Genomic DNA, 26565 nt, shown 5'->3' with positions numbered 1-26565 from the left:
AGACAGGAATGCATCTCTTTCTTGCATGGGAGGATCTGGGAAGGGCAAACAGTCACAGGCCATGCAGATAGGTTTTCTCTCTCAACAATGAAAATCTTTTGGTGGATAAAATCTTACAGCAATGGTTTCAATAATAAGCAATTAGGCAAGAGAACACCTCTTAGTCTTGGGGACATCAGTGTCCTAACAGAAGCAAAAATATTCCCAAATAAATTATTATTTTCAATCATTACCCTCATTCAGAAGCCTGGGGTGGTGAGGGACAGAAGGAAAATTAATGAAGACACTTATCACAATCCCACTGCTCCCCATTACCCTGAGATTCTCAGAATCCAGAAGTAGTGGCAGAGATGACAAATAAATTTTGAAAAAGTTTACTAAACCAGGCTTTATTAAACTTTTGTATCTATATGGAGACAACTGTACTTGAACAATAATAAAAAATAATTAAAAAAAGAATCACCTGGGAACCTTTTAAAAATGAAGACTCTGTTCAGTGGGTCTGGGGTGGAGTCTGACTCTGCATTTCTAATAAGCTTCCATAAGATGCTGATGCCACTGATCTTGGGACCATGCTTAGAAGAGATTGTGATAGAACATTTGCTGTCTGAGCCAAGACAGCCACCTGTGTAACATCATGTCATTAGCACTCATTAAAATACTTGCATGAATCATGGCTTCCAAGGCTCTGAGGGCTATTCCAGTCACTTGATAGGGAATATAAATGAACCAGCTCTCAATCTCTTTAGTGAAGAGGAAAATACTTGAAAACATATTCCTGAGTTCTAAACCATTAAAAAACTGATATCAGTAATTTTTTTCTCTTAGAAAATTTGTTGCTTTTGTGTTAGAAGAACAGATAGGCTGGAAGGCTGGGCACAAAAGTTGGAGAATAGTCAGAGACAATTTCAGCTGGCCAATTTGTTTCATGAATAAAACCTTAACCTTTCACAATGAGGAAAGAGAAACCATCCATAACTAAGCCTGCCATATGGAAGCAGGCCCTACTGCATACTAGGAGTTTAACACTTAAATCCCTCCCCCTCACACTGACCCATCAAATCTGTCTTATAAAACCACCTGATAAGTTTGGGCATCTATTACAGGCAGAAAGACTTACTGGTTGTTTCCAAAGACTCTTACAAGCCTGAGGCTAACGTTATTGTGCTTATTGTCTAGGGGTGGACCATAGGGAGGGGGCAGAGAAGTCTATCCTGTTGACTATATAAATGTGTATAAGGACTCTTTCTGAGGTATTGTGTAGCCCATTTATAATATTGGTGTCTTTGAAAGAGGATTGTCAAGGTCTTTGGTTCCCTAAAGGTGGTGATATCACCACTGGACTAACAAAGTAATTGACTGGCACCGCCCTTCAGGTGGTAGACAGTGATCTTGAGCACCTTGGAGATATGAGACATTTCACTATTATTGTCCTCACTGCCCTTGGATTCCTTGCATGGTGACCAACTATTTCTGGCTTGCCTGTGACTTTCCTGGTTTCACAGTAAATGTCCTGTGTCCCAAGAGAACCCCCAGACTCAGGACACCAGGATGGCTGGTCATTTCTTAGACTAGTGAGGTCTGGGTAATGAAGAAATTATGTGGAAAGATATGAAAGGAACAGAAAGGCCAAAGAAAGCCGGAAGACAGAACTCTCTTGGATCCTGACAGTGTTTTAGAAATTAAGATTCATTCATAAGGATATTAAAGAAAAGGATGTTGGGGAGGGGCTGTAGTACTCAGACTAACTGGGAAGTTTTCCTATAACTGTCTGACTTGCAACTGGGCATGTTTCATTTGAGTGACCTTGGCCCCCCCTCCCAACATCACTGGAATTTTAAAGATGGAAACAAGAGACATGTTCCCTTACTGCTTGTACAGTAGACAAGGTCTTGGCCATCAATTCCAATACACTTCTGATGAAGAGGCCATAGAGAAATTATGTGAGAAGCACAAAGAAATAAAGAGAGCTAAACTTTAGGATTACTTTATGAAACCAAAGATACCAAAATGAACCAAATTCCAAACTACAAGCTTATACTAAATTTTATATTGAGAGAAAGAGAGAGAAACTTGATGTAAGTTTGGAAGTTCATGCTGGACCAGTAACTAATTCTGAACCCTTAAAATAACAAAGTAATAAAGCCCTAAGAATACCAAACTGTAATAAAGATATAACAAGCCCAGTTTTTTGAACTCTGACTTTGGTGTCCATTTTAACCAAGCAGGATTAATTCATGACCTACCCCACAAGCTTATGTTTATTTATAATATCCAATATTCCCACAAGTACAAATGTTCCAAATAGAAGACTGCATTTCGATAATGCCCATTTCTTCATTAAGATTTCATCATGAACCTACATTAAAAAGTCTCTCCCTACACTGTGTTGCTTTTGCTTTCACCTTGTTTATTCCTGCCATATTTGCTTAATCTTGAGATCTTGGCTTCCCAGGCACTCTCAAATTTGAAACAACCAAAATTTGTTCATTTATGTGTCCTGGGCATGCACAATTTATGAATGGTGGTTTTCTTGGCACAATTTAATGGTAGAAGAGAGGCTGTTTTAAACATTAAAGTAAAAGTCAAGAAGTGGCAACAGTGGATGGGATATTAGAACATAATAGTATGTTAAGAAGTTTGAGTCAAGAGTTAATCAGTTTTTACTTGGCCTATTTCTTAATCTGTGGACTGATGCTCTGACCAATTTAGTAGGTTATTAGGAACACTGACATCTGACCAACTAAAAATTTACTTTATATGGTTGTTCTGAAAACATACCCACCAAAACTCCCACCCTGCAAAAAGAAATTTAGTCACTAACATTTATATCAATAGAGAAAACACCTTTGCTTAATCCAAAATAAATTTATTTACTCTTTATTAAGTATCTTAATTATATTCAAGTCATTTTCTATCATAAAATATTTTCTCTCAGGGAATCTCTTGTAAACAAGTTTATCAGTTAGTGTTAACAAATCTCTTAAAGAAAAGTCATAGCCTTCATAATGTCAAACGAACTACTCTTTTTGAATAAAGTTAGAATTCAACTCTTGCTATGTGCTCATGTAAACAGAAAGGCTCAATAGTTGAGTCTGTTTTTCTCATAATAAACTATGATTTCAAATAATATAATTTCATTGAATAATTATAACTGAAATATACTTAATAAACACAATAGTAATTAAACTAATTATTCCAATGGATTCTTTCTTAAGATGTTTCAACCACTTCATGCACAAACCAGTCATGTCTAACCTTTCGTTGAAGATGGCTAAATTGAAGAACTCATGAGATTGTATCTCAGGTCCTTAAGTAACAGCATAATACTTTTAAATGTGAGTTTTTGATGATGATTGCTCATAAATGTTTCCATAATACCTGAAATTAATTTTAGGAAATAAGGACTGATAAAGCCCAGGGCTTGAGCAAGCTAAGGATTCCCAAGACAATTTGAAATGTTGCTTCTTACATAAGCTTTCTATGTTCTTTATGGTGGAAGCAGCTCTGAACCACATTTAACACTTGGGGTACTTGTCCTCCACAGAAAAAAACTGGCCAGTGGACAGAGACCTACATGGCACACAGACACAATGACTTACCTTGTAGATTTTGCAATGGCAGAGTCATAATGCCTCCGGCTGCAGCTGCTGCTACCAGACCTTGGATATTGGTGAGATTCGCAGTGGGCAGTGTGAGGACCAGTCCTTGTTGGCCTCCTAGCTGTCCGGCCATGTTGAAGGGGATGAGGATAGGCTGGTTGAGGGCCGGTGTGCCTCCTGGCATCACACCAGTGACAGCAGAGGCTAACTGCTGTGCTGTCAGAAGTGGCTGCACAGAAACAGATAATCCCAGCTCAGTTTTCAGTGAAACCAAGATACAGGCCTTAGAGCATTTTTTCTTCTATTTATGCAGGGTCAGTAAAGTTCCTGGACAAGTAGTAAATAAACATGTTCTAATTCAGAAAAAAAACAAACATGTTGACTGGTAGAAAAAAAATGGAAATAGCCTTTTACTTATATTTTTGAAAAATTCCATTTGGTCCTAACATCCTCTAAGGAGTTCAAATACCTTTAAAAATAACACCTTACACTTATATGTTATTTTTCCAATGCAGTTTTATTTTATTCTACCCTTATAATTTTGAAACTTTGCTAATTTATTCTGTGTTGTTCCAGAAAGAATTCATTGGGATCTGTGGAATTTTTCTTATTTTGAAAATAGCAATTAAACTCTTTTCTCATCTATTAAATTAGCAAAAGTAATATGAAAGATTTACTCAGTGCTGGTAAGTCTATAGTGACACTATTATGTAGATTTATTACATGTACCCTGTCATAACCTTTTGGAAAGCAATTTGGAGATCCACATCAATAGCTACAAAATATTCATCCCATTTTGACTCAGAATATACTCCTAGGATATAGGCTGAAGATATAATTCAAACAGAAAAAAGATAAATGCATGAAAGTATGTATTACATATTAAAATACATAAATGCTGACAAATGGTTAGAGTACTAAGTTTGGTAAGATATTACATAGTCTTTAAAATGAATCACTTTGATATATTTTTAGAAAAATAGAAAAAGTTTATAAGAATACATGAAATAAAATGGAAAATGAAGCCCTGGCTGGCATAGCTCGGTGGACTGAGCACGGGCTGAGAACCAAAGCATCGCAGGTTCGATTCCCAGTCAGGGCACATGCCTGGGTTGCAGGCCACGGCCCCCAGCAACTGCACATTGATGTTTCCCTCTCTCTCTCTTTCTCCTTCCCTTCCCTCTCTAAAAATAAATAAATAAAACCTTTAAAAAATCTTAAAAAAAATAAATAAAAGCTGATATCCTTTACAAAAAAAGGAAAATGATTAAGCAAGTAATAATGAAATCATTTTTAAAATGGAAAATTATCTTGTATATGTATAATGATAAGATCTAAAAAGATTTTGAGAAAAACAAAAATATTTAATGAGAATAAATTATAAAATGTTTTAAATATTTCCTTTGTTATAATTCCAACATTCTATGTTCAGTTAAAACAACATTAAAATACATATTTATATCCACTATTTAGCCAATTGTCATTGTTTGACATGGAAAGGCAGTCTTATAGGTATATATTCTGGGCATCAGACATATTTGAGCTGGAGAGTGCTCTTTACCAGGGTGACATAGGCAGGGTTCCTGCCCTGGCCAAGCCAGATGATCCAGGACTTTCACTGCACCATTGTGGGAGCTTTGTGAGCCATGTCCATTTTTTTTTAGACAAACCAATATAAAACTCTTACGGAAGGGTTTCAAGTTTTTGGTGTTAATTCTATAAAGTAAATGGTAATTCAATAAGGCAGAGTATAAAGCCCAGTGTCTAACAGCCAAGTACTATTCTAGTGCACTGTATGTGTATTAACTGTTATCCCATCACTGAGATACAGAGAAGTTAGTAACTTGCCCCAAATCCCATGTCTAGTGGGTGTTGGGGACTCAAGTCCAGATAGGCTGCTCCAGAGCCCACATTGCACCTGTTTCTAATTACACCTTCTCAATTCATGGAGAAGATTTAGAGAAATGGGGCTGCTTTATTTGCAGAATGGGATGGAGGAGGGTTGAGCCCACTTTCTGGTCATTTCCTAAAGTCTTCCTTTAAGGCTCTTTCTGGGGAGCCCTCTGAAGAAGCCCTAGGACTCCATGCAGCCTAGTTTTGTAGAACCATTCTCTAGGCTCTGTGGGCCTTGCTCCTAACATATTTGTCATATTTTGCCAAATTCACCCAGATTAACTGTGCTTTTTTTAAAGTACTCTGAAGCACAAAAATAAATATATATATATTTTTAAAATAAGTAAAAAATTATAAACTTCTTAAATGGCTGGTGTTATATCATTGAAGAAAGTAATTCAAGATAGCAGGGAAATGGGCAGTCCTCAGACTATATACAGGCCACAGATTTGGGAGTTTTGGCCTATAGCATTTTTTAAATGGAATTTGTAGGCTTAAAGTCAGGCATGCACTCTCCAGTTTTTCACGGCATCTACCACGTCTCACCATCTGGGTCTGCTGTGCAGCACATATAACCTGGAAGCCTTAGAGTATACTACCCTTGGTAAGTTTACAAACACACACAGTATTATAAAAGTGAAATCAGAAAGGAAACAGCCAGAAAAAGCTGGTTGCTGAGATTTCCAGTAAACTTTCTCTGGGATTCCACAAGAGAGTACATATCTCCCCAGTATTTCTGTCCTTGAGCCCTTGGCATCCAAGATGCATATTGGGATTTAAGGCCATCAAGGGACTTGCTGGTGCTGGAACAAGAAAGTCAAGACCAACCCAAGCTCTAAACTTGGGTTTTCAAGCCTTGAACTGGTGAGCCCTCAAAGTGTGGAGAAATAAGAAATTTCTAGAAACAAAATTGACAGCAAATGAGAGAGAAAGGCTTAAATATCAGCTTCATTTTCCATAAAATTAGGGTGAACTCTGAAAGCTTCACACTGAATGACAGAGGTAAAAAGAAAAAAAAAGCCCAGCCTTTTGTGATTGTGTTCTATATCTTTATATAACCACACTGGGCTGCAAAAAACAAATATTAGACTTTAAAAAATAATGAATGTATTTCTTTATTAATGCAGAGGCTGTAAGTGATGTACAATATTGTCAAACCCAATAAGCTGAACTTGCATTAAAATTGCATTAACTTTTGTATTAGATCACATCTTATATTTCAAAAATGCCTATAGTAAGGCTGAAATAACTTAATTTTCTTCACAATCCAGTCATTAAAGTTTTACTTTCTAGAAAATTACATGGCAACCAATAGCTTAGTTGTAGTAGGTCTTAAGAAGAAAAAAAAAAACAGGATTCCAAATGATTAAAACCAGTTTTTTTTCCTGTAAAAAAAGAGAAAAGTTCTGCAAACACATTTTTTCTTGATGGTATTTAATAAATAATGTAGTCAGCTTCCCATATTGATATTTATCACCATCTTTTCTCTGTTAGACTTAATTAGATCTAATTCATTATTATTTATTTGGCTCTTTACATGATTAAATCATCCTTTATGCAAGCTAATGTGTTGTTAAAAGATACTGACCTGTGGCCCAACCGGGAATGGGGGGTGGGTCTGACCGGCCTGGTGTTGGTCTGGAGTACTTGGGTCTGATAGTGCCAGGTTTCCTCTGGCTCCTGGAATTCAAAAGAGAGGTACTCCTTTAATATACAACCCAACCTGTATATCACATAACATTAAGGCACAGATGATATGCCAGAGTAATTTATCAAAGCTCCAGTGTTCAACTCACTTATTAACTGTATAAATTTTGCTAATGATGGTCAAAGTCATTCCAGGAGGTAGTAGGCTATGACAACAGGGAAAATGATACTATCATCAGTAGTGCTAACAGGCTTGTACTGTGCATCAGTTGACATGGGGTACCACAATGCATCGTTTGTGTGCGAAACTGCACCCTTTATGCATAAGTGGGCTACAGCTAATCTGATTTCCCAAAGCCAGAGGAAATGTGATATCAGACATGATCAAGTACAACTATGTTATCATATGCTTAAGCCTTTTTCCAGACACCCTTCAGACAATGAATCTTATGAATGTGTTTTCCTAAAAACAAAGCCTTTTTCAATGTCATCTTATGTGATCACCTAAAAAAGAATATAGAACTCTTTAAGCAAACTTCCTGGGTGCTAACTGAAACAACAGGAGTCCCACATTAACTCCAGGGAGTCCCACTGTGCTAACCATAGAACACATATTTCCTTTGCTGAAATCCTGTTGAACACCAAAGGATGAAAAATGAAATAGCACCAAAATAGCAGAGCTTTCAAGCTTTCTTAAACATTATAGTTTCTTTGTGTGGGTTTATGCACTTTGTTTCAGGATAAAGCATAGCAGGTACGATAGTGGCAATAACAATAAATACATGAATAAACAAACAAATAGAGGTAACAGCAATTTTTGAAGAGTTTTAGTTGGTAGTTTTTATTTTCTTGATGGTTTAAATCCAATTCCAAGCCATCCTTAACAAGACTCTCTTTCCTGATATTTGTCCTATGAAGAGCATGTGGAAGACAACTCTGTTTACTGGCATGCCATGGAAGACAAAGAAAAAAGATATGATTCTTTCACACTTATAAATTTTAAAGAAGGTATTATTGGTTCATTTAAAACAAATTCTTCTATATATTCTCCAAAGGGACAGACTTATAAATAATGGAAATGTGGGGAAATATACTTCAACACATTAAGCTACAAATAAAATTGACTGCTACATATTATTCAATTGACTTCTATCTCCACTGCGATGTGTCAATCATAATGGCATTTTATAATGGGATTAAGCAATAAATGTGCAAAGCCATTATGCAGAAATCTGAAAATCTGATTAATTTGTAATTTTTTTGTGTGCAGAAAGTCAGGACTAGACATTGCTTGGGGAATACTTACAAGCATTCTATTGAAATTTCTAAATTGATTTTGAACAAGCTAATAAAAACACAGACTTGCTGACATTTTATAAAGCGAATTCTGTCAAAATATTTTGGCATTTTAATGATTTCTGTCATTTAATAACAAGGATAAGATGACCCATTATAAGATGCCAATAATTTTCCCATAATGTGTGAGAGACCCTTCTTCTAAATTTGTTGTATATGATTTACTTATTGTGCTTATATAGCAGGGCACTTTAAACTGGGAGCTGTATTAGGCATTTTAAATCTCACCACTCTCTCCTCATATATCCAAGTCCTATTTTTACTTTAAAACTGTCAGCAGAGTTTTATGTCCTTTTATAGAACTAGCCAGGTCCAAGTGATGCTTTTGGTTAAATATTCAGATTAGGTAAATTTTCAAATGGCTAAAAACCCAGTTTAGTTTTTGAAGATGTTTTAAAAATTTATTTGCTTCCTCATATATGCCAGGTATGGATATTTACACCAGATTGTGAAAAGAGAGTTTTACAATGCATAGAAAAAGAGAAAAAACACTTTACACAATTAAAAAATATATACCTTAATTTAAAAAAATTCTATACTATGCCAGGCCCTTCAGTTTCATGTTTCTTTCACGAGTATCATACCCATTCTGTACCGTGTTCCTGATGACATCCCATTATAAAGTTTAGGATTTGTCCCATACAGGCACTGTGTCAACAAGAGTATATGTCTGTTACCCATAACTTTACACAGAGCATATTTGCTTATATTTTATTTTCTACTGCTGGAGACCCTCACTGGCATAGAGCAGCTTGTTCTAAGGCTTGTTTTTTTCAAAAACCATATTTAGTGCAGTACAAGGCAATTGCACCCAATTTTATGTGTAAAATGATGTCTTTAACAGGCTGTAGAAGAGATTATGTATGTTTTCCTGCATGGATCAAAAAGTAATGTTTCTTTTTAATGCACATCTCCATTTGTCACAAACACATGTGTCATGTTTAACTTTGTAGGACCATAAACTAATCTGTCTGGTTGTAAGGCATCTCCCAAGTCAGGGGTCTTTCCAGAGCTGGTGGAAGAATCCAACAGTTAGATGAATAAATGACATGGCTAAGGTTTTCAGAGAGATTTGAAGCAGTGCTTAGCCTATGTTAGCAAAGAATTTGAGGTTAGCTATTTCCCCAGGCACAAGCATGAAAATATGAACTTAAAATGGATTGGGTAGCTTCCTCCTGACCAGGATCCTGGGAAAAGAGTTACCTCTCTGGAGACCAAGAATGTCCAGAAAGTTCTCTGTGTTCTGTTCTGAATTTAACAGTCAGTGTTTTTCAGGCAGCAACTGTGAACTCCAGTAGGGCAGGGACTGTTTTCACTAGTTCACCACTTATGCCCAGGCCTAGTGTAGGCATTTTATTCATATTGATTGAACAATCACCCAATAGAAACAGAGGCTTGGCTTTTTAATTTGGGGGGTGGTATAATTCCTTCAAGAGAGGTATTGATATCTACCTATTTACTACTGTTTGGTATAAACCTTGGAAATATCTTTAAATTATGAGCTTATGGGCAAATTCTATGTCAATTCCAATTTAGATATTAAAAACAGTTTGATATATAGTTTAAAAGCAAGGACTCTTAAATTTTAAACTCTGCCTGCATTTAAACTTAGCTCTGCCACTTCACTACTTAGTGAACTTGGGCTTGTTTTCCCTCTTCTTTATGTATTAACCTCCTCTTATTAGCCTGGGAAAATAACTGTACCTCCCTCATAGGGTTGCTGTTGTGAAGATTGAATAAGAAAATATGTAAATTTTTGGAGCAATGCATACTTGTCACATATCTGCTATTTCTCTTGACTATCACTATTTAACAAGATTTATTTTGTATTTAATATAATACTTAATGTTATTTAATTTGCCTATAATATTCATCTGTCCTAAGTCAACTCAATACATATTCCTGTCCCTATGTGTACAAATGCTCATTCCCTCACACACGACCCTAACTCCATATTCTGTACCATTTAATGAATGTTGGGAAAGGAACTAAATAGTTGGGCCTTTAAGAGCCTATAAAGTGAGATGTTCATATATCATGCTTCTTTTAGTCTACAGTAGCATGATCAGAAAATATAACAGAATGACACTGCCAAATGGCTTCCAAATTCTGACACAGACCCTGGCTTGGACCAGTAGTTCTTACCCAGGCCTGTGAATCAGAATGGTCTGCAGGGATTTTTGAACACAGAGGTTCACATCTCTCATGAGGCTACTAACAGATCATCTAAGAGGTGGCTCCCATGCATGTTTTATAAAATTCCACTAGTGATTGAAGACCATGAGAGAAAATAATGGCTTAGACTGCTGGGGCAAGTCTGAATTTGCTTTATGCAGAAGATGCATATTCAATTAGTTTTATGAGCAGCTGGTGGGTCATCAGCTAGCATTACTTGCTTGGCTTTCCAAGTTTCTTTACCTGGAACATTCTTCCATCATAATCCTGGGGGATTTATAGTTTAGCAAGGAGAAGAATCATCTCAGATATACTTATTTTGTAATTAGATTTGTTGACTGTTAATTCAAGGAGTATAAAAACTGATTCAAGATGTATCACAACATAAAATTTAAAATAGTTATGTAATAGGAATTAGTTCTCTGCAAATACAGGGAATCTTTTGAAGGTACTGGAAGATCGATTAGGATTTTGGCTGGTAAACTAGGCTAAAACTTACTTTAATTGTTAAAATATTCACTTGTCAGAGCACTGGTTTATTCAACACCATCCTTCCAGTGTGGATCTCACATCTGAAACCTGTAAAGCTGCCTGCAGATCACTCTACTCTGGAGAGACTGGACTTACCTGCAGAACCAGGAGGGGTGGTACTGAGGCCCTGGACTCCTCCCTTCAGTGCCTTTCTGAGGAGAGAGCCTCACAAGTTCCACCTTCCCCACCCAACTCAAGGTCTGAGTTCCTAAGAGACCATCACTTGTTCTTCATAGCAAGTTACTTTTTTATTTTTATTTTTTGGTATAATGGTTTTTCATTAACTAAGGCAAACTAGGCTCAGCATTGCTTAGCTATTCTAAAGTGTGATAGATGTGTACTCCAGTATAGAGTTTTATACTCTTCCCATTTTGGAGTTGACTTCTAAATAAGTCATTTTAAGAAACAAACAAAACATTTTTAATCCTGAGAGGGTATACTCCTTTCTGAAGCATTATCCCACTACATTTGCAAAGAAGATTCAATGACCAAGGCATTGAGAAGGAAACAGAATTGCAAATATGAATTGCTCACCCTGAATAAACCATTTGTACCTTCTCCCATGTGGTGGCCATGCCATTCCATTCAATGCACCATATTCTCTTGTTAATTACTGATGCATTTTTAATGACTCATGTTCTGCAGAGAGCTTTTGGGTTTCCGTCCTCTATGCATTAGCACAAACATTATCATGTGAACGTTGCAGGGATCCCTCGGCTTTTCCTGGTATTCATACCTTTCTTACCCATTGTTTGTGGTTTTCACCAGTGAGTAAGGTGATGCAAAGGTTGCTTATTATAAGATGGACAGTTGAATGCATTATTTTATGTTGGGTATGCGCACCCAACTAAGCAGGGCAAAAGTCCCCTCTCAATTAAACTTCCTTTTATTTCAATTTCTTCAAGATTACTAAATGCCAAGGAGGGACTTGGCATTTAGTGAAGATGTTTCTAAGTCTTTTCAGAGACATTGTCAATGTTTGTCAAATTGTATTGTTGGTGGGAAGTTCTTTACAATACTGATCACACACGTATTTATGTACAGAACACTATACAGGAGTCTAGTGGAAGTGGAGACTCTAAAGTAATTAACTACACTTGAAAATCAAACATTCATTTATTCACATAAAGGTTTGTATATTTTTGTAAGTTTTCTTGTCAAGTACTTGTAACTTCACCTATTGAGGTCTGGAGAACAGAGAATGTCTGATTACATTAATTATGCAAAATGTACTCCTTTCTTCTTCTAGCAGGTAACTTAACAGGCCTCTAGAGGAGGGAAGTCTTGTTTTCTCTTTGTGAGGGGTCTAGGTCTTAAGTGTTCCTAATTGCTGATCTTTATTTAAAGGCCTCACAGATTGCATGAAAAGTCAAAGTGAGATCTGGGATATCTAGATAAAGCAAAACAAGAAACCCTACAAATCTCTTATTTGGACTTGATTATCTGAAAATGTTTTTGTAATATTTACCAAAATTAGTCAATATTTGCTTGAGTTGTACATGTAGACTTAGTCTATGTTGGTATAGAAGACTCCTTAAACACATTTTATTATGAAATCTCACTCAGTCTTCCTCCAACAATTTTTTAATCATTGTTTTTACATCCACCTAATAAAAGAAGAGCTGAAGTCCTATAATATCCAATCAAGCAAAGGTCTCAATTTCTATAAATGCTTCCTTTCAAAAAAGAGATACAAAATGAGAGAGTCATCAAACATAGGCAAAATTCCATGACACACTGTTGGCATATAGGGAGCTTTGGGGTATGGATTTTTCCTAAGTACTGCTATGTCCACAAGAGTTTAAGTTTTTTTGAGGCAAAGACTCTTTTAAACTCAATTTTGTATCTTCTGCAGGCCAGCTCTGGGCCTTGGCATGTGTATATATGCATGTCGTCGGCATTTATGTAAGTTGTTGTGAGTTGGTATTCTTAAAATGAGGAGATATGTATCAGAGTTAACTGAAATAATTTTGACACAGATTTTAAACCACCTGAGAATATTTTGCCTAACCTAATCTAAAAATGCCTTTTTTAATCTAAGAAGGCTTGCTCATTTCTACACACTTCTCCCAGGAAACAGACTCTTCCTCTGACAAGGTCACTGTTAGGGGAAATGCTCCACATTGCACTCAATCAGGGATAAAGTCTTTGCTCTCAAATGATTGAGGGAACTCTGGCATAACCCTGTGGATTCTAAGGTTATTTTATCCTGTGCTTTTATGCCCATCTACAGAGCTTCCTTTCTCATGCTTCACCCATGTTCAATCCTAAATCAAGAACAGCTACATAATCTGTGGGGCTCAGTACAAAATGAAAATGCAGGTCCCTGGTCTGGGCCTGAAAGTCAATCTCTCCTTCCCAGGTATGGCTACCCTGATTCATGGTAGATGGGTGAAGCCAAAGGACTGCAACTTCTCTGCTGGGATTCACTGGACACCTGAATCAGGGGGGGACATGAAGCCCCTTTTGAGTTGCACAATGAGTCGGACCCCTTCAAAGGGCAGAAAGAAGAAGGTAACTGCCATACTTAGGGTTCCAGGGGTCTTGGAGTGCCAGAGGCAGGAGCAGGTGGCCAAGAACTCACCCTGTCCAGAAAAGATGAGGAAGGAGCAGCTGGGCCACTAGCTGTTCCAAGCCACAGATCCACCCACATGATCTTGCTGTCTCATCAGACTTTACTCACAAAGCACACAAAAGTAAATTATTAAGAATTGCAAGATGGTGACCTCAGGCCCTAAACCTACTGGGTTGGGAGCTCTGTGTGCCTGTAGGTCATATGTATTCAGCTTCCATACAATTTTGGATTACTAATTTTTCATCTGAGGACCTCCTTATAAAGGGTCCTCAAATTTTTATATAGTTTTATTTTTTTTGCCAGCGGAGAGAATGAATGAGGTCCCCCACTACCACAAATTATGCAGTCAAGTTTCCCACATTTGGGGAAATTGCCGAGGTCAGCATATCTGGAGTGTAATGGGTAAGCCTCGCCCTTGGAAAACCACCTTTGTGATCATGGTATACCCCCCCTACCAGGTATGTATGGGGTCTTCAAATTTTTAATAATTGCACCTAACTTTACAACTTCATTAAGAGAGTTATTTTTCCAAATCAGTGTAAATTTTAAAGAGTGTTTGTGTCTGCAAAGGAATTTAGACATGGCTTTTCCCCCAACAAGAAATTAAACTTATAAGTCATCAATGCATCTATATCACATCATTATTAATGACCACATAAATATACCATTTGGTGTAAATTAAGATTAAATACTATTTTATTTTCTATTAATTTTCAGTTACCTATGCCAATAATGGAGAGATGAGGCATGAATTCCTCAAAAGAGAAAACATATAGGAGATGTCACATATCTTTTCTCAGTTGTAGACCTAGTTTCCTAACAGTGTTACACCCTCACTAACAAAACAAACAAAAATTTTCCCTCCTGACTGCTGGATCATCAACATACTTGACAAGGGGACATCATCTAGATTCTCCAAGGCAATGTAATTAACTGTTTTAAAGTTCTCCCCAGTTACCTACTTTTGGTAAAACATGCAAGAATTACTTAGAACTGACCTTAAATGTGCTTGAAAAAGTTCACATTGTTAAATAATCTCCTTTAAAATGTTGGTACTGGCTTAGTTGTGAAGTGTGTGTATGTGTGTGTGTGATGCATGTTTTGGGATGGGGAGATAAAGCTTAAGGGAAGGAAGGGAAAACAGTCCATTTTTTCTTAACACCTGTGTTATTAGTACTATGGGCTTTAACTGGTAGAGTCAGAAGTCTCTGTATTTCTTTTTGCAATATCCAGTCCTCCATCCTCTTCCAGCAATGTCTGGATTTGTTTTCTTATACCTGCAAGGCTGTCTTTGCAGACCTATAGGCCTAAAGGGCTGTCCCATTAAAAACCTTATCATGAATTCTTAAACTTTTTTCAGTTTATTGAGACTCTTAGCTAGCAGTCCCACATGGAAATCTGGCAACCCAAGTGTAAAAAACAGGGGATGAAATGGAGAGATATATGTCATAGTAACAAGAGCCCAAACACTGGGCTCAGATCAGTCCGATGAAAATCACAGTGATGTATCATTCCCCTGCTCTCCCAGACCTAGCTGCTTTCCAGAGGTCTGAACTCTGCACAACCTTTCAGCAGCAAGGAGGCCGCCAATATGATATTCAGAATATGATTTAACCATGAACTACAATAGAAAAAAACATTATTTCAATTGGAAATGATGGCCTATGGCTATAGTCACTTCAGATAATACACTTGGTACAACATGTCAGAGACCCCCAATGCAGTAGCTACACTGTGACTGCAAAGAGCAGATGATTAGATAACCACAGAACATTGACTTTCCCAGACTTTGAGAATTCATAGGTCGGGCAGTCAAATTAAAGGAGTAAGTAATAATTGTGTGACTAGAAATATCTCAACATTTAATTTTGCCTAGGAAAAACATCATTAAAAATTGCCATACATTCACATTATCATACAATAAAGACATTTCAATGCCCTTCTCTCTCCCGAAAGGATGTGTTCTCCATTAACTGAAGAAATTTAGCCTGATAAAAAACTCACTGCATTGGACATTTTTCCCCTTCAACCAGTGTCTTTTATTATGGCAGGACACTGATCCATCACAGAGCATTTGGAAGCTTCTGTGGACATGGTAGGATCTGAGGAATCAGCATGCCCTCTCCCTCTACTCCTGCAGGCACAGGCGGTGTCTGACCAAATACTTTTAGAGTGTTTCTTCTTTTGAATAAACAATTCCTCTTTTCCCTCAATTCCCTTTTTAGAGACATTGCATAATTTTCTTTATACATATAAAGTTTTGTGTGTCAGGTAGTGCATTAATTATTTTATATATATCATTTTGTCAACTCTTACAATAACCTTATAAGGAGTTTATAATTATTGTGTCCATTTATACAGGAAACTAAGCTTTATAGAGGTTAACTCATTTTTCTTTTACATAAGAAGGAAGTGACAGAAGCAATTATATCCTGAGCAATTTGATTAATGGAAGGCCACATCTTTTTCACCTAGACTATGTACTGCTCAAATATTTCTTAATAGCTACCATTTAGTGAAACTTACTATGGGCCAGATACTTTGCTCAGTATTTTATATATGTTTTCTCATTTAATCTCCACAGAAGTCCTGCTGTTGTCAGGATTATCATTCCCACTTTACAGACATGGAAATTAAGGTTTAGTTAAGTTAAACAACTCATGTATGATCACATAGTGAGTGATAGCATCAGAATTTGAAACCAGTTTTATTAGACTCCAAGGCTACACTACACTATGCATCATGTACAATGTTTCAAGGAGACAGAACACAATAAACACCCAATGCCATGATATAAATTGTGTTTTTCAGATATTTTCCTAGTGGAGCCTGACTCCAGGGACCTCTAGGTCCAGGTCTGGGAAAGTGGGTGATGGAGGAAGTAAATGGCATACACAATGGCTGTAATCTTAGTTTAGGGTCTCCTTATTCAAGGCATCACATCTTTACCAGCAACATCAGCACCACCTGGTACCTTGTAAGAAAAGTGGGCCTGCTGGTCCCAGTCCACCCAGGTCACAGGCCCACTGATTCTGAATCTTCATTGGAATAAAATCCCCTGGTGGTGCTTGGAGTTTATAACTCCTTTCTCTCCTTCCCTCCCCCACTTATTCCTTTCCTTCCTCTATCCCTCTCTCCTGTCCTCCACCCTTTCTTGTTTCTCCTCTCCCTCCTTCCTTCTTTACTTCCTTCCTTTAATTGAGCAGCATTTAGGTATAAATTTACCTAAAATACCTAACTTTTATCCTATCTCACAAATGTTGGAGTGAGCATATGTGAGAATATATAAAAAGCAACTGTTCATAAGGAATACTCTCAATAACCTTTGACCACCCTCATCCTGTGCACCTCGTGGGAGGACTCCCAGTAAAGAAGTTCACAGCAGGAATAACTGATCTTAAAGGAAAGCAGTGCATATTTATCCTTAAAATACAACAAAACTGAAGCCAAATGTAACCCAATATCCTTGCTCTGTGATTTATGGCATTTTTTATGACATTTTCTTCTTCCGTATCTATATCTTTGCTATTCTATGTGTGAGGGCCCATAAAATGAGTCTGGTCTATCCATTTCAGTCATTTGCTCTCAGAACACCACATTTTGCAAAAGTAGCCAGAGAGCCACTTTAAAAACGTGGAATAAAATTTTTAAATCTCTTAAAGCTGAAATAAAAATGCATTTCTACACTGATACTCCAAAAGCGTAGCATTTGCAGTTATTCTTGTGTGCAGCTTAAGATTGGTGAAAGTGGGGTTATTTCAAACCCAGCAAAGGGCAAGAGGAATAACCTCCAGAAAAATTATACTGCATGAAATTGTAGCATCACACATAGTTAGCAACCCCTAAGGTAATGGAGCTTCTATGACAACATGACAACACAAAATTGTGCAGGAAGAGAAGGATGTCACATGACTCACTATGAACAAACTGCCGAGTGCTACAAAGTCTTCCTCAAAGGCAGAGTAACAAAACATTGCATCTGTAATAAGATTAAATAGATCTAGAATATAAAAACTAAGATTAATGGCCAATCAATAGATTACTGGTTAGATTTTTCTCCCCCTCTGAAAGTTGGTTATAAAAAACCAAACAGCCAAACAACCAGTCTAATTCATGCGTCTCTGACCATTTGGCTCTCACTTATGCTATTTATTTCCTAGCATTATTGTAATTGAAAAAGTATCTATTACCCAAGTTGCTATTAACTTGAGTGCATTCACAGAGTGTTATATCACTAACAGATTTAGGTCAGATTCTTTTATCCTTTTAGCAAATCATTATTTTGTTGTCCTCTTGTTCTTAAGATTTTGGTCCACTTAAAGACAAATAGAACAAAGCTTCACAGAACTTGTTTAGAATACTTTTTATCATCATTTTAACTCTACTACATGACAGCTTCAAATGTGTAACAATTTCTCTTTGTAGCTCAGAATACATTAGTACTTATTGGCCTTTATATAGCTATAAAATTTAGCACAAAGAATAGAAATATAATACACTGGAAATTTTACATACAACCTCTAAAATATCCTCAAAATTTGGATACTCTTTGGAAGTGAGGGCAATTTTATGTTAAATATTTTAATAATTATCAGTTTGATTCCCAGTCAGGGCACATGCCTGAGTTGCAAGCCATGTCCCCAGTAGGGTGTGTGGGAGAGACAACCACACATTGATGTTTTTCTCTGTCTCTTTCTCCCTCCTTTCCTTTCTCTCTAAAAATAAAGAAAATATTTTAAAAATTCTTTAAAAAAATAAATGAATAGTTTAATAATTCTTTTTTGTTGTTGTTGCTCAATGAACTCTGAACTTTTTATTGGCTTCCTGCCCCACCAAGGGATGCCCCACTTCTGCTGCCTTTAACATCTCAAAACTTTGGTGTTGTTGACCTCAGACACCACTTTGCTGTCCACAATCCTGTGGGTAGTGGTCTTTTGGATGGTTTGTAAGGAGTGGCTGTTGTCCAGGGTGTCAACAAGATTGAACTCCTCCCATTCTTCCAGTAGGTGGCGGTAGGTGGCAATCTCAGCCTCCAGCTTGACCTTGATGTTCAATTCAGCAGGGCCTCATACTCCTGGGCTGCGGTATTTTAATAATTCTTGTTTAGAAGAGAGGTGAAGCAAAGCTAAAGCTGTGAACGAATGATGAAAGAACATTTTTGTGAAAGAATGGTATTCAGGCACATTAGCCAGGATGGGTGACTATTTGGTCATTTTGTGGTTTGGATAATGTTCCTGGTATTTTTGTCTTCAGACACAGTGATGGAGTGACTTTGTTTTTTCCCAATCCATCATGGTCAGAGTGGCCTTGTTTGATATTAGTGTTCTATGAAATTGTTTGAGGGCACTTACAAGGCCTAACTGTAAGTGCCAGGCCAGCTCCTCGACATCAGGGCTGCTTTTCTCTTTCTCAGTTAACAAGTACAAATTTTGGTTTGAGGGATATGACCCCAAACCAGGAGGAAGATGTGGAAGATGCTATCTAAGCTAATTACCATATAAATTCCTTGGTAAAGTGGAAGCATTTGATAATGAAGAGCTAGCTTCTCCTAGATGTGTTTGCTAAAAGCAGGATAGCTGATAAGTTTTTAGTGAGCTTGCCTGACAGTTGTATTTCTTAGGAGGTTTGGAAGCAGAGAGTGGTATTCTTAGTCTAGACTTAATTGTGATCAATAGGGCTACACCAAAGTAATAGAATCCATGGGATAATGTGACCATATATTTATAGAAGTTTTATTTATCAAGAAAAGGAATTTGGGGCAGAGTGAGGTATGTCTAGAAGATCAGAGTTCTAAAAATTTAGAAAAAATTATCCACATGAGCCGATAACTAGAACTCATAAAAAGAAGGAAACGCAAGTCTTTAAAAAATAATATTTCCCACAATATAGTGTGGATTCACAATGATTTGAATTTTCATCTTTACATCACACATGCTATGTGTGTGACTCTGATCTTAAGTTTCCTTAACTATAAAATGGAGGTAGAAATTACTGAGTGGAAAGAGCCCATCATTGTGCCTGGCACATAGTAAATATTCAACAATGATGGCTGTATTATCAATTCTTATTGGAATATTGTCACAGGTGACATTGACCTGATTATCCAATCACAAAGGATGTAGATAAAGTGTTGGGAACTGCCCTGCCTGGTATCAGAAGCTGTAACCCCCACCAAGGCTAAGGCTGAGGGAATGACCTTGGAACCTAAGCCAGCAAGAAGACAAAAGCTTATGTCCCTGGCAGGAGCTCGGCTTCTGCTCCTTTTACTTCACCATGCCTGTCCCCCAATGCTTGGTCAGTTAGCCAGTGACGGGTAAGGTTCCCCAAGGGGGCAATGACCTAAGACAGGCACGATCACATGGGTGGCCCCCAAGGAAGGACTTTGGGGGCTACAGCAAAAGGGGGTGATGGACCCTCGCCCCTTGGCTTTGACATAGCCTGAGTCCTCATTGTCTGGGAGAAAATCTCCTAATCTCATGGCTGCCTTACTTCCCTTGCTCCACCTAAGCATGAAACAATGACAGGGTGGTGCCACCCTGTGCTGGAAAGGGTGGGTTCCCTGGGTGATCAGGCCTAAGAAAGAATATGTAAAATCCTGTGAAACCTGCTTTGTTTAGAATGCTCTCAGTTGAATGAGAAGGGTCCAGGAAAGAAGTAAGTTTGTTCCTTAAAGTTTTACAGCTCTTTGACCCTGGCTCAAAATAGGCCCTCAGACTTCCTTGTTATCTATTGTTTGATCCTTACTTCCTAAAAATGAATAATGGACTTTACCTGAATTCTTATGCAAATGAAACCAATAAAAAGCCTCTCCGGTGGGAGAATGGGGTGCTCCCCACTATAGAGAGTGGCCATTCTGTTCCTACTTCTCCACGGGACCTGGTTGTCTTTGTGTATGTTTTTCTCATGTGTTCGTGAGCCATCTGCAGTGTTCCATGGTCACTGCTGGTTGGTGATCGTGTCAATAAAGAAGGAAAGAGGAAGGCCTGTGGCCACAGAAGATATCCTTTAGTAAGAGGACACTTGAGAGGAGCCCATAAAATTATATACAGATGATATCCAAGAATGAATTCAAGCACAGGAGAAAATGCAGTAATACTGAGAAATGATGATTACTTCTAGCTACATCTAAAAACTCTTCTGAGTCCCTGTCCAGTATTTCTACACAGCACATCTCCCGCAGGTACAAAACAAAACAAAACAAAACAGCTCCACTTCCTCCTAACTGTACAGTTTCCATTCATGTTCATCATTATAATCACACACGCTCAAAAAACAAATATCCAAATTACTTTTGCCTGGTCTCTCTGCCTCACCTACAGGCAACTACCAAATCCCAAGTCCTGCACTCCAGTACTGTTGACAACTATCCCCTCCTCTGCTTCAGCTGCCCTCATTGTCACTTACCTAGATCATAAGCATAGTCACTGTGCATCTGGTCTACTCTTCTCCTTCTCATCCTACACATTGATGGCAACAAGACCTGTAAATACTGCCACTGAGTGAAATCCAATAGATGTCCCTACTGTGGCCCTTACCTCTCAGATGGAAAGCTGGTTCTAGAAATGGGGGTGTAAGGGTTTGAGGTGGAGTGGGATGTCAAGGAGACACTTCTATCAGGAGACCTGGCAGCAGCCCAGGCCAGCACCAAGAGAGAGTGACAAGAGCATGATAGCCTTCCAGTGAGGGGCACAGGCTCTGAAGTCGGAGTGCCTGTTTCTACCACTTACCAGACATGGGACCTCAAGCAAGTGGCTTAATCTTTCTGGACTAAGTTTCATCATATGTCAATTGAAATAAAAATGGTACCTCCATCATAAAGTGAGGGTTAAGTACAATAATATGCACAAAAACAGTGCATTATCACAGTTTCTGACACATAATAAACACTCAATACATGTGAGTTTTGTCATCATTATTCTTTTTGGAGAGAGACCCAGCCCCACCCTTGAGGTCTAAATTGCTAGGCATATAACCATATGTCGCCCAGTGGGACTCCGCTACACAAATCAAGCAGCACTCCAGTCAGTAGGCCTGGGAAATGTGGTCACAGCTGTTTGATCTGACAAGATTCTAAGCATTAGTCTCAAATATCATCAATGCCTCAAGGGCAGAGTATAGCCTACAAGTGTGTCAGGAAAAGGACACAGATAGGATGGAGCAGAACTTGACAGCAACCTCTCCTAGTGGTTTGCAAAGACTGTGGTAGGGGGATGACAGGCACAGCTCAGGGATCAGATACAAGAGAGATAGAGCTGAGGACAGAAGTGCATGCCATCATGTGTGAGCTGCAAGTGGAAAAGAGTGAAAGCAATTATACTTCAGAAAAGATGGTATCGTTGTCAGGACAATGTCTGGCAGTGATGGCTTTGGCCAAAATGACTCACTTGGTGCCTATGAATCTACATGTGGCTGACGTCGTATCTGAATGTGTGTCCAAAAAAAGAATTAGGCTCCTAAGTGGATCATAAACACAGATGTATATATAAGAGGAATTTAGAAATAAGAGTGAGGTAGACAACAGGTATAGAGGAGGTGGTGACAGTTCTCATGGGTAAGCAACAAATGATTGTTCAGAGCCCAGACTAGGTTCTGTTTGTAATTTCTATTTAATTATTTTTTTGTTTTTGTGGTAAGAACACTTAACATCAGATCTACCCTCAAAAAATTTTGCGGAACTCAATACAGTATTGTTAAGTATAGGCACAATGTTGTACCTGCAGAACTTCTTCATCTTAACTGATATAAACTTAATGTTTATAAGTAAAATATTATACCCAGTGAACAGCAACTCTTCCCCCCAATTCCTGACAACCACTACGTTACTCTCTTGGCATAACCATTTGTCATAATGTCCTGGAGATTCATCCATTTCCCATTTGGCATGCTTTTCTCCATTTTTGAGGCTCAACAAGTGGTCCATTCTATGCATATAACACATTTCCCTTTTTTAATTTAATTTTATTTTAATTGTTGTTCAAGTACAGTTTTCTGTCTTTTACCCCCATCCCAGCCCACCCTCCCATCCTTCCCCACCTCCTTCCCATTTCCACCCACCCCTAGTTTTTGTCCATGTGTCCTTTATACTTATTCGTGCAAACTCTTGCACTTTTCTCCTGAAATTCCATCCCCTGTCCCCTTTGGTCACTGTCAGCCTATTATCCATTTCAGTGTCTTTGGTTATATTTTGCTTCTTTGTTGTTTTGTTGTTTAGGATCCTGTTAAAGGTGAGATCATATGGCATTTCTCTTTCACCACCAGGCTTATTTCACTTAACAATGCTCTCCAGTTTCATCCATGCTGTCACAAGGGGTAGGAGCCCCTTTTTACTTTCTGCTACATAGAATTCCATTGTGTAAATATACCATAGTTTTTTGATCCATTCATCTACTGGTGGACACCTAGGTTGCTTCCAGCACTTGGTGAATGTAGATTGTGCTGCTATGAGCATTGGGGTGCATAGGTTCTTTGGATTTGGTATTTCAGGGTTCTTAGGATATAATCCCAGCAGTGGAATTAATGGATCCAAAGGCAACTCCATTTTCAGTTTTCTAAGAAAATTCTGAAATATTTTCCATAGTGATTGTACCACTCTGCAATTCCACCAACAGTGCACTAGGATTCCCTTTTCTCCACAACCTCTCCAACACTTGTTGTTTGTTGCTTTGTTTATGATGGTCATTCTGACTGCTGTGAAGTGGTATCTCATTGTGGTTTTAATTTGCATCTCTCTGATATCTAGCAATATTGAACATCTTTTCATGTGTCTGTGGATCCTCTGTATGTGCTCTTTGGAGAAGTGTCTGTTCAAGTCCTTTGTCCATTTTTTAATTGGGTTGGTTGTCTTCTTAGAGTGGAGTTGTGTGAGTTCTTTATATATTTTGGAGATTAAACCCTTGTCTGAAGTATCATTGGCAAATATGTTTTCCCATATGGTTGGTTCTCTTTTTATTTTGATACTGTTTCCTTTAGCTGTGCAGAAGCTTTTTATTTTGATGAGATCCCATTTGTTTATGCTTTCCTTTATTACCCTTGCTCTAGGGGACATATCTATAAAAATGTTGCTGCATGTAATATCTGAGATTTTCCTGCCTATGTTCTCCTCTAGGACTTTAATGGTGTCACAGTTTATATTTAAATCTTTTATCCACCTTGAATTTATTTTTGTGTATGGTATAAATGGTGCTCGAGTTTCATTATTTTGCATGTAGTGGTCCAGCTCTTCCAACACCATTTGTTGAAGAGACTATTTTTTACTCCATTTTATGTTGCTGCCCCCTTTGTCAAATATTAATTGACCATAGAGACTTGTGTTTATTTCTGGGCTCTCTGTTCTGTTCCATTGGTCTATGTGCCTATTTTTGTGCCAGTACCAAGCTGTTTTGATTACAGTGGACTTGTAATGCAGTTTAGTATCAGGTATTGTGATCCCTCCCACTTTACTCTTTTTTCTCATAATTGCAGCAGCTATTCAGGGTCATTTATAGTTCCATATAATTTTTTGAAGTGTTTGTTCTATGTCTGTGAAATATGCCATTGGCACTTCAATAGGTATTGCATTGAATGTGTAAATTGCTTTGGGTAGTATGGACATTTTGGTGACGTTAATTCTTCCAATTGATGAACACAGTATATGTTTCCATTTGTTTGTGTCTTCTTTGATTTCTTTCTTCAGTGTTGTGTAGTTTTCTGAATACAGGACTTTCACCTCTTTGGTTAGGTTTATTCCTAGGTATTTCATTTTTCTTTTCACTATATCAAATGGGATTTTCCCCTGATTTCTGCTTCTGCTGTTTTATTGTTGGTATACAAAAATGCCCTTGATTTCTGGATATTGACTTTGTATCCTGCTGTTTTGCCAAATTCATTTATTATGTCGAGCAGTTTTTTGGCAGAATCTATAGGATTTTCTATGTACACTATCATGTCATCTGCGAACAGCGACAGCTTCGTTTCCTCCTTTCCAATTTGGATGCCTTTTATTTCCTTTTCTTGTCTGATCACTGTGGCTAAAACTTCCAATACTATGTTGAATAGAAGTGGTGAAAGTGGACAACCTTGTCTTGTTCCAGATCTTAGTGGAAAAGGTTTTGGTTTTTGCCCATTGAGTATGATGTTGGCTGTAGGTCTCTCATATATGGCCTTTATTATGTTGAGGAATGCTCCCTCTATTCCCACTTTGCTGAGTGTTTTTATCATAAATGGGTGCTGTACCTTATCAAATGCTTTTTTCTGCATCTATTGATATGATCATGTGATTTTTGTCTTTGCTTTTGTTTATGTGATATATTACATTTATTGATTTGCGAATATTGTACCACATCCTCGCATCCCTGGGATGAAACCCACTTGACCATGGTGTATGATCTTTTTAATGTATTGTTGGATGTGGTTTGCCAATATTTTGTTGAGGATTTTAGCGTCTATGTTCACCAGCGATATTGGCCTGAAGTTTTCTTTCTTTGTTGTGTCTTTATCTGGTTTGGGGATTAGGATGATGCTGGCTTCATAAAAAGAGTTTGGGAGTCTTCCATCATTCTGGATTTTTTGGAATTGTCTATGAAGGATAGGGGTTATCTCTTCCTTAAATGCTTTGTAGAATTCTCCTGTGAAACTATTGGGTCCAGGACTTTTCTGTGTTGGGAGTTTTTTGATTACTGCTTCAATTTCATCTGCTGTTATTGGTCTGTTTAGGCGTTCTGCTTCTTCTTCATTCAGTTTTGGAAGATTATATTTTTCTAGAAACTTGTCTATTTCACCTAGGTTTTCAAATTTCTTGGCATATACTTCTTGGTAGTAATTTCCTACAATCCTTTGTATTTCTGTGGTCTCAGTTGTAATCTCTCCTCTTTCATTTCTGATTGTGTTTATTTGGGTCCTGTCTCTTTTTTTCTTGATGAGCCTGCTGAAAGGCTTGTCGATTTTGTTTATCTTTTCAAAGAACCAGCTCCTGGATTCATTGATCCTTAGAATTGTGCCTTTAATCTCTATGTCATTTAATTCTGCTCTGATCTTGGTTATTTCCTTCCTTCTACTTGCTTTGGGCTGTCTTTGTTGTTGTTCCTCAAGTTCTTGTAGATGTAGGGTTAGGTTGTTTGTTTGAAATGTTTCTATCTTCTTTAGGTAAGCCTGTATCACTATGAACTTCCCTCTGAGGACTGTCTTTGCTGTGTCCCATAAGTTTCGGGTTGTTGTGACTTCATTTTCATTTGTTTCCAGAAACTTTTTGATTTCTTCCCTAATTTCCTTCTTGACCCATTCTTTGTTTACTAGCATGCTCTTCCATCTCCATGATCTTGAGTGTTTGTTTGTTTTTTTTTTTCTTGGGGTTGGTTTCTACTTTCAGCCCCTTGTGGTTGGAAAAAAATTCTTGATATGATTTTAATTTTCTTGAATTTGTTGAGGCTTCTTTTGTGTCCTATCATGTGGTCTATCTTTGAAAATGTTCCATGTGCATTTGAAAAGAATGTGTATTTAGCTTCTTTGGGATGAAGGGCTCTGTATATATCAGTTAAGTCCATTTCATCTAGGGCATTACTCAATGCCACAATATCCTTGTTGATATTTTGTTTGGAAGATCTGTCCATTTTTTGACAGTGGGGTGTTGAAATCCCCTACAGCAATTGTGTTGCTGTCAATATCTTTCTTGAAGTCCTCTAAGATTTTCTTTACATATTTGGGTGCTCCTATGCTGGGTACATATATATTTACAATGTTTGTGTCTTCTTGGTAGGTTCTTCCCTTGAGTATTATGAAGTGACTTTCTGAGTCTCTCTTTATGGTCCTTTT

General features: G+C 37.7%; 1 protein-coding gene and 1 non-coding gene across 2 annotated transcripts in view; both read right to left on the bottom strand.

Annotated features, from left to right (window-relative positions):
* The window catches only part of POU6F2 (POU class 6 homeobox 2), a 551204-nt gene that overhangs the window by 288652 nt on the left and 235987 nt on the right, over positions 1-26565 (bottom strand). The window contains exons 3-4 of the mRNA XM_045828318.1: positions 7084-7175; positions 3603-3831 (exon numbers count right to left, since the gene is read on the bottom strand). Coding sequence (XP_045684274.1) covers positions 3603-3831; positions 7084-7175 — 321 coding nt within the window. The remainder of the gene's footprint in view (positions 1-3602; positions 3832-7083; positions 7176-26565) is intronic.
* Positions 14084-14245, bottom strand: LOC123812307. The gene has a single exon (XR_006784581.1). It is a non-coding gene; the product is annotated as a U1 spliceosomal RNA (small nuclear RNA).

Source organism: Phyllostomus hastatus, unplaced genomic scaffold (assembly GCF_019186645.2).
Source record: "Phyllostomus hastatus isolate PE091 unplaced genomic scaffold, TTU_PhHast_1.1 phas_scaffold_78, whole genome shotgun sequence".
In the NCBI taxonomy this organism is placed as follows: domain Eukaryota; kingdom Metazoa; phylum Chordata; class Mammalia; order Chiroptera; family Phyllostomidae; genus Phyllostomus; species Phyllostomus hastatus.
This window is presented reverse-complemented; position numbering and strand designations above follow the sequence as displayed.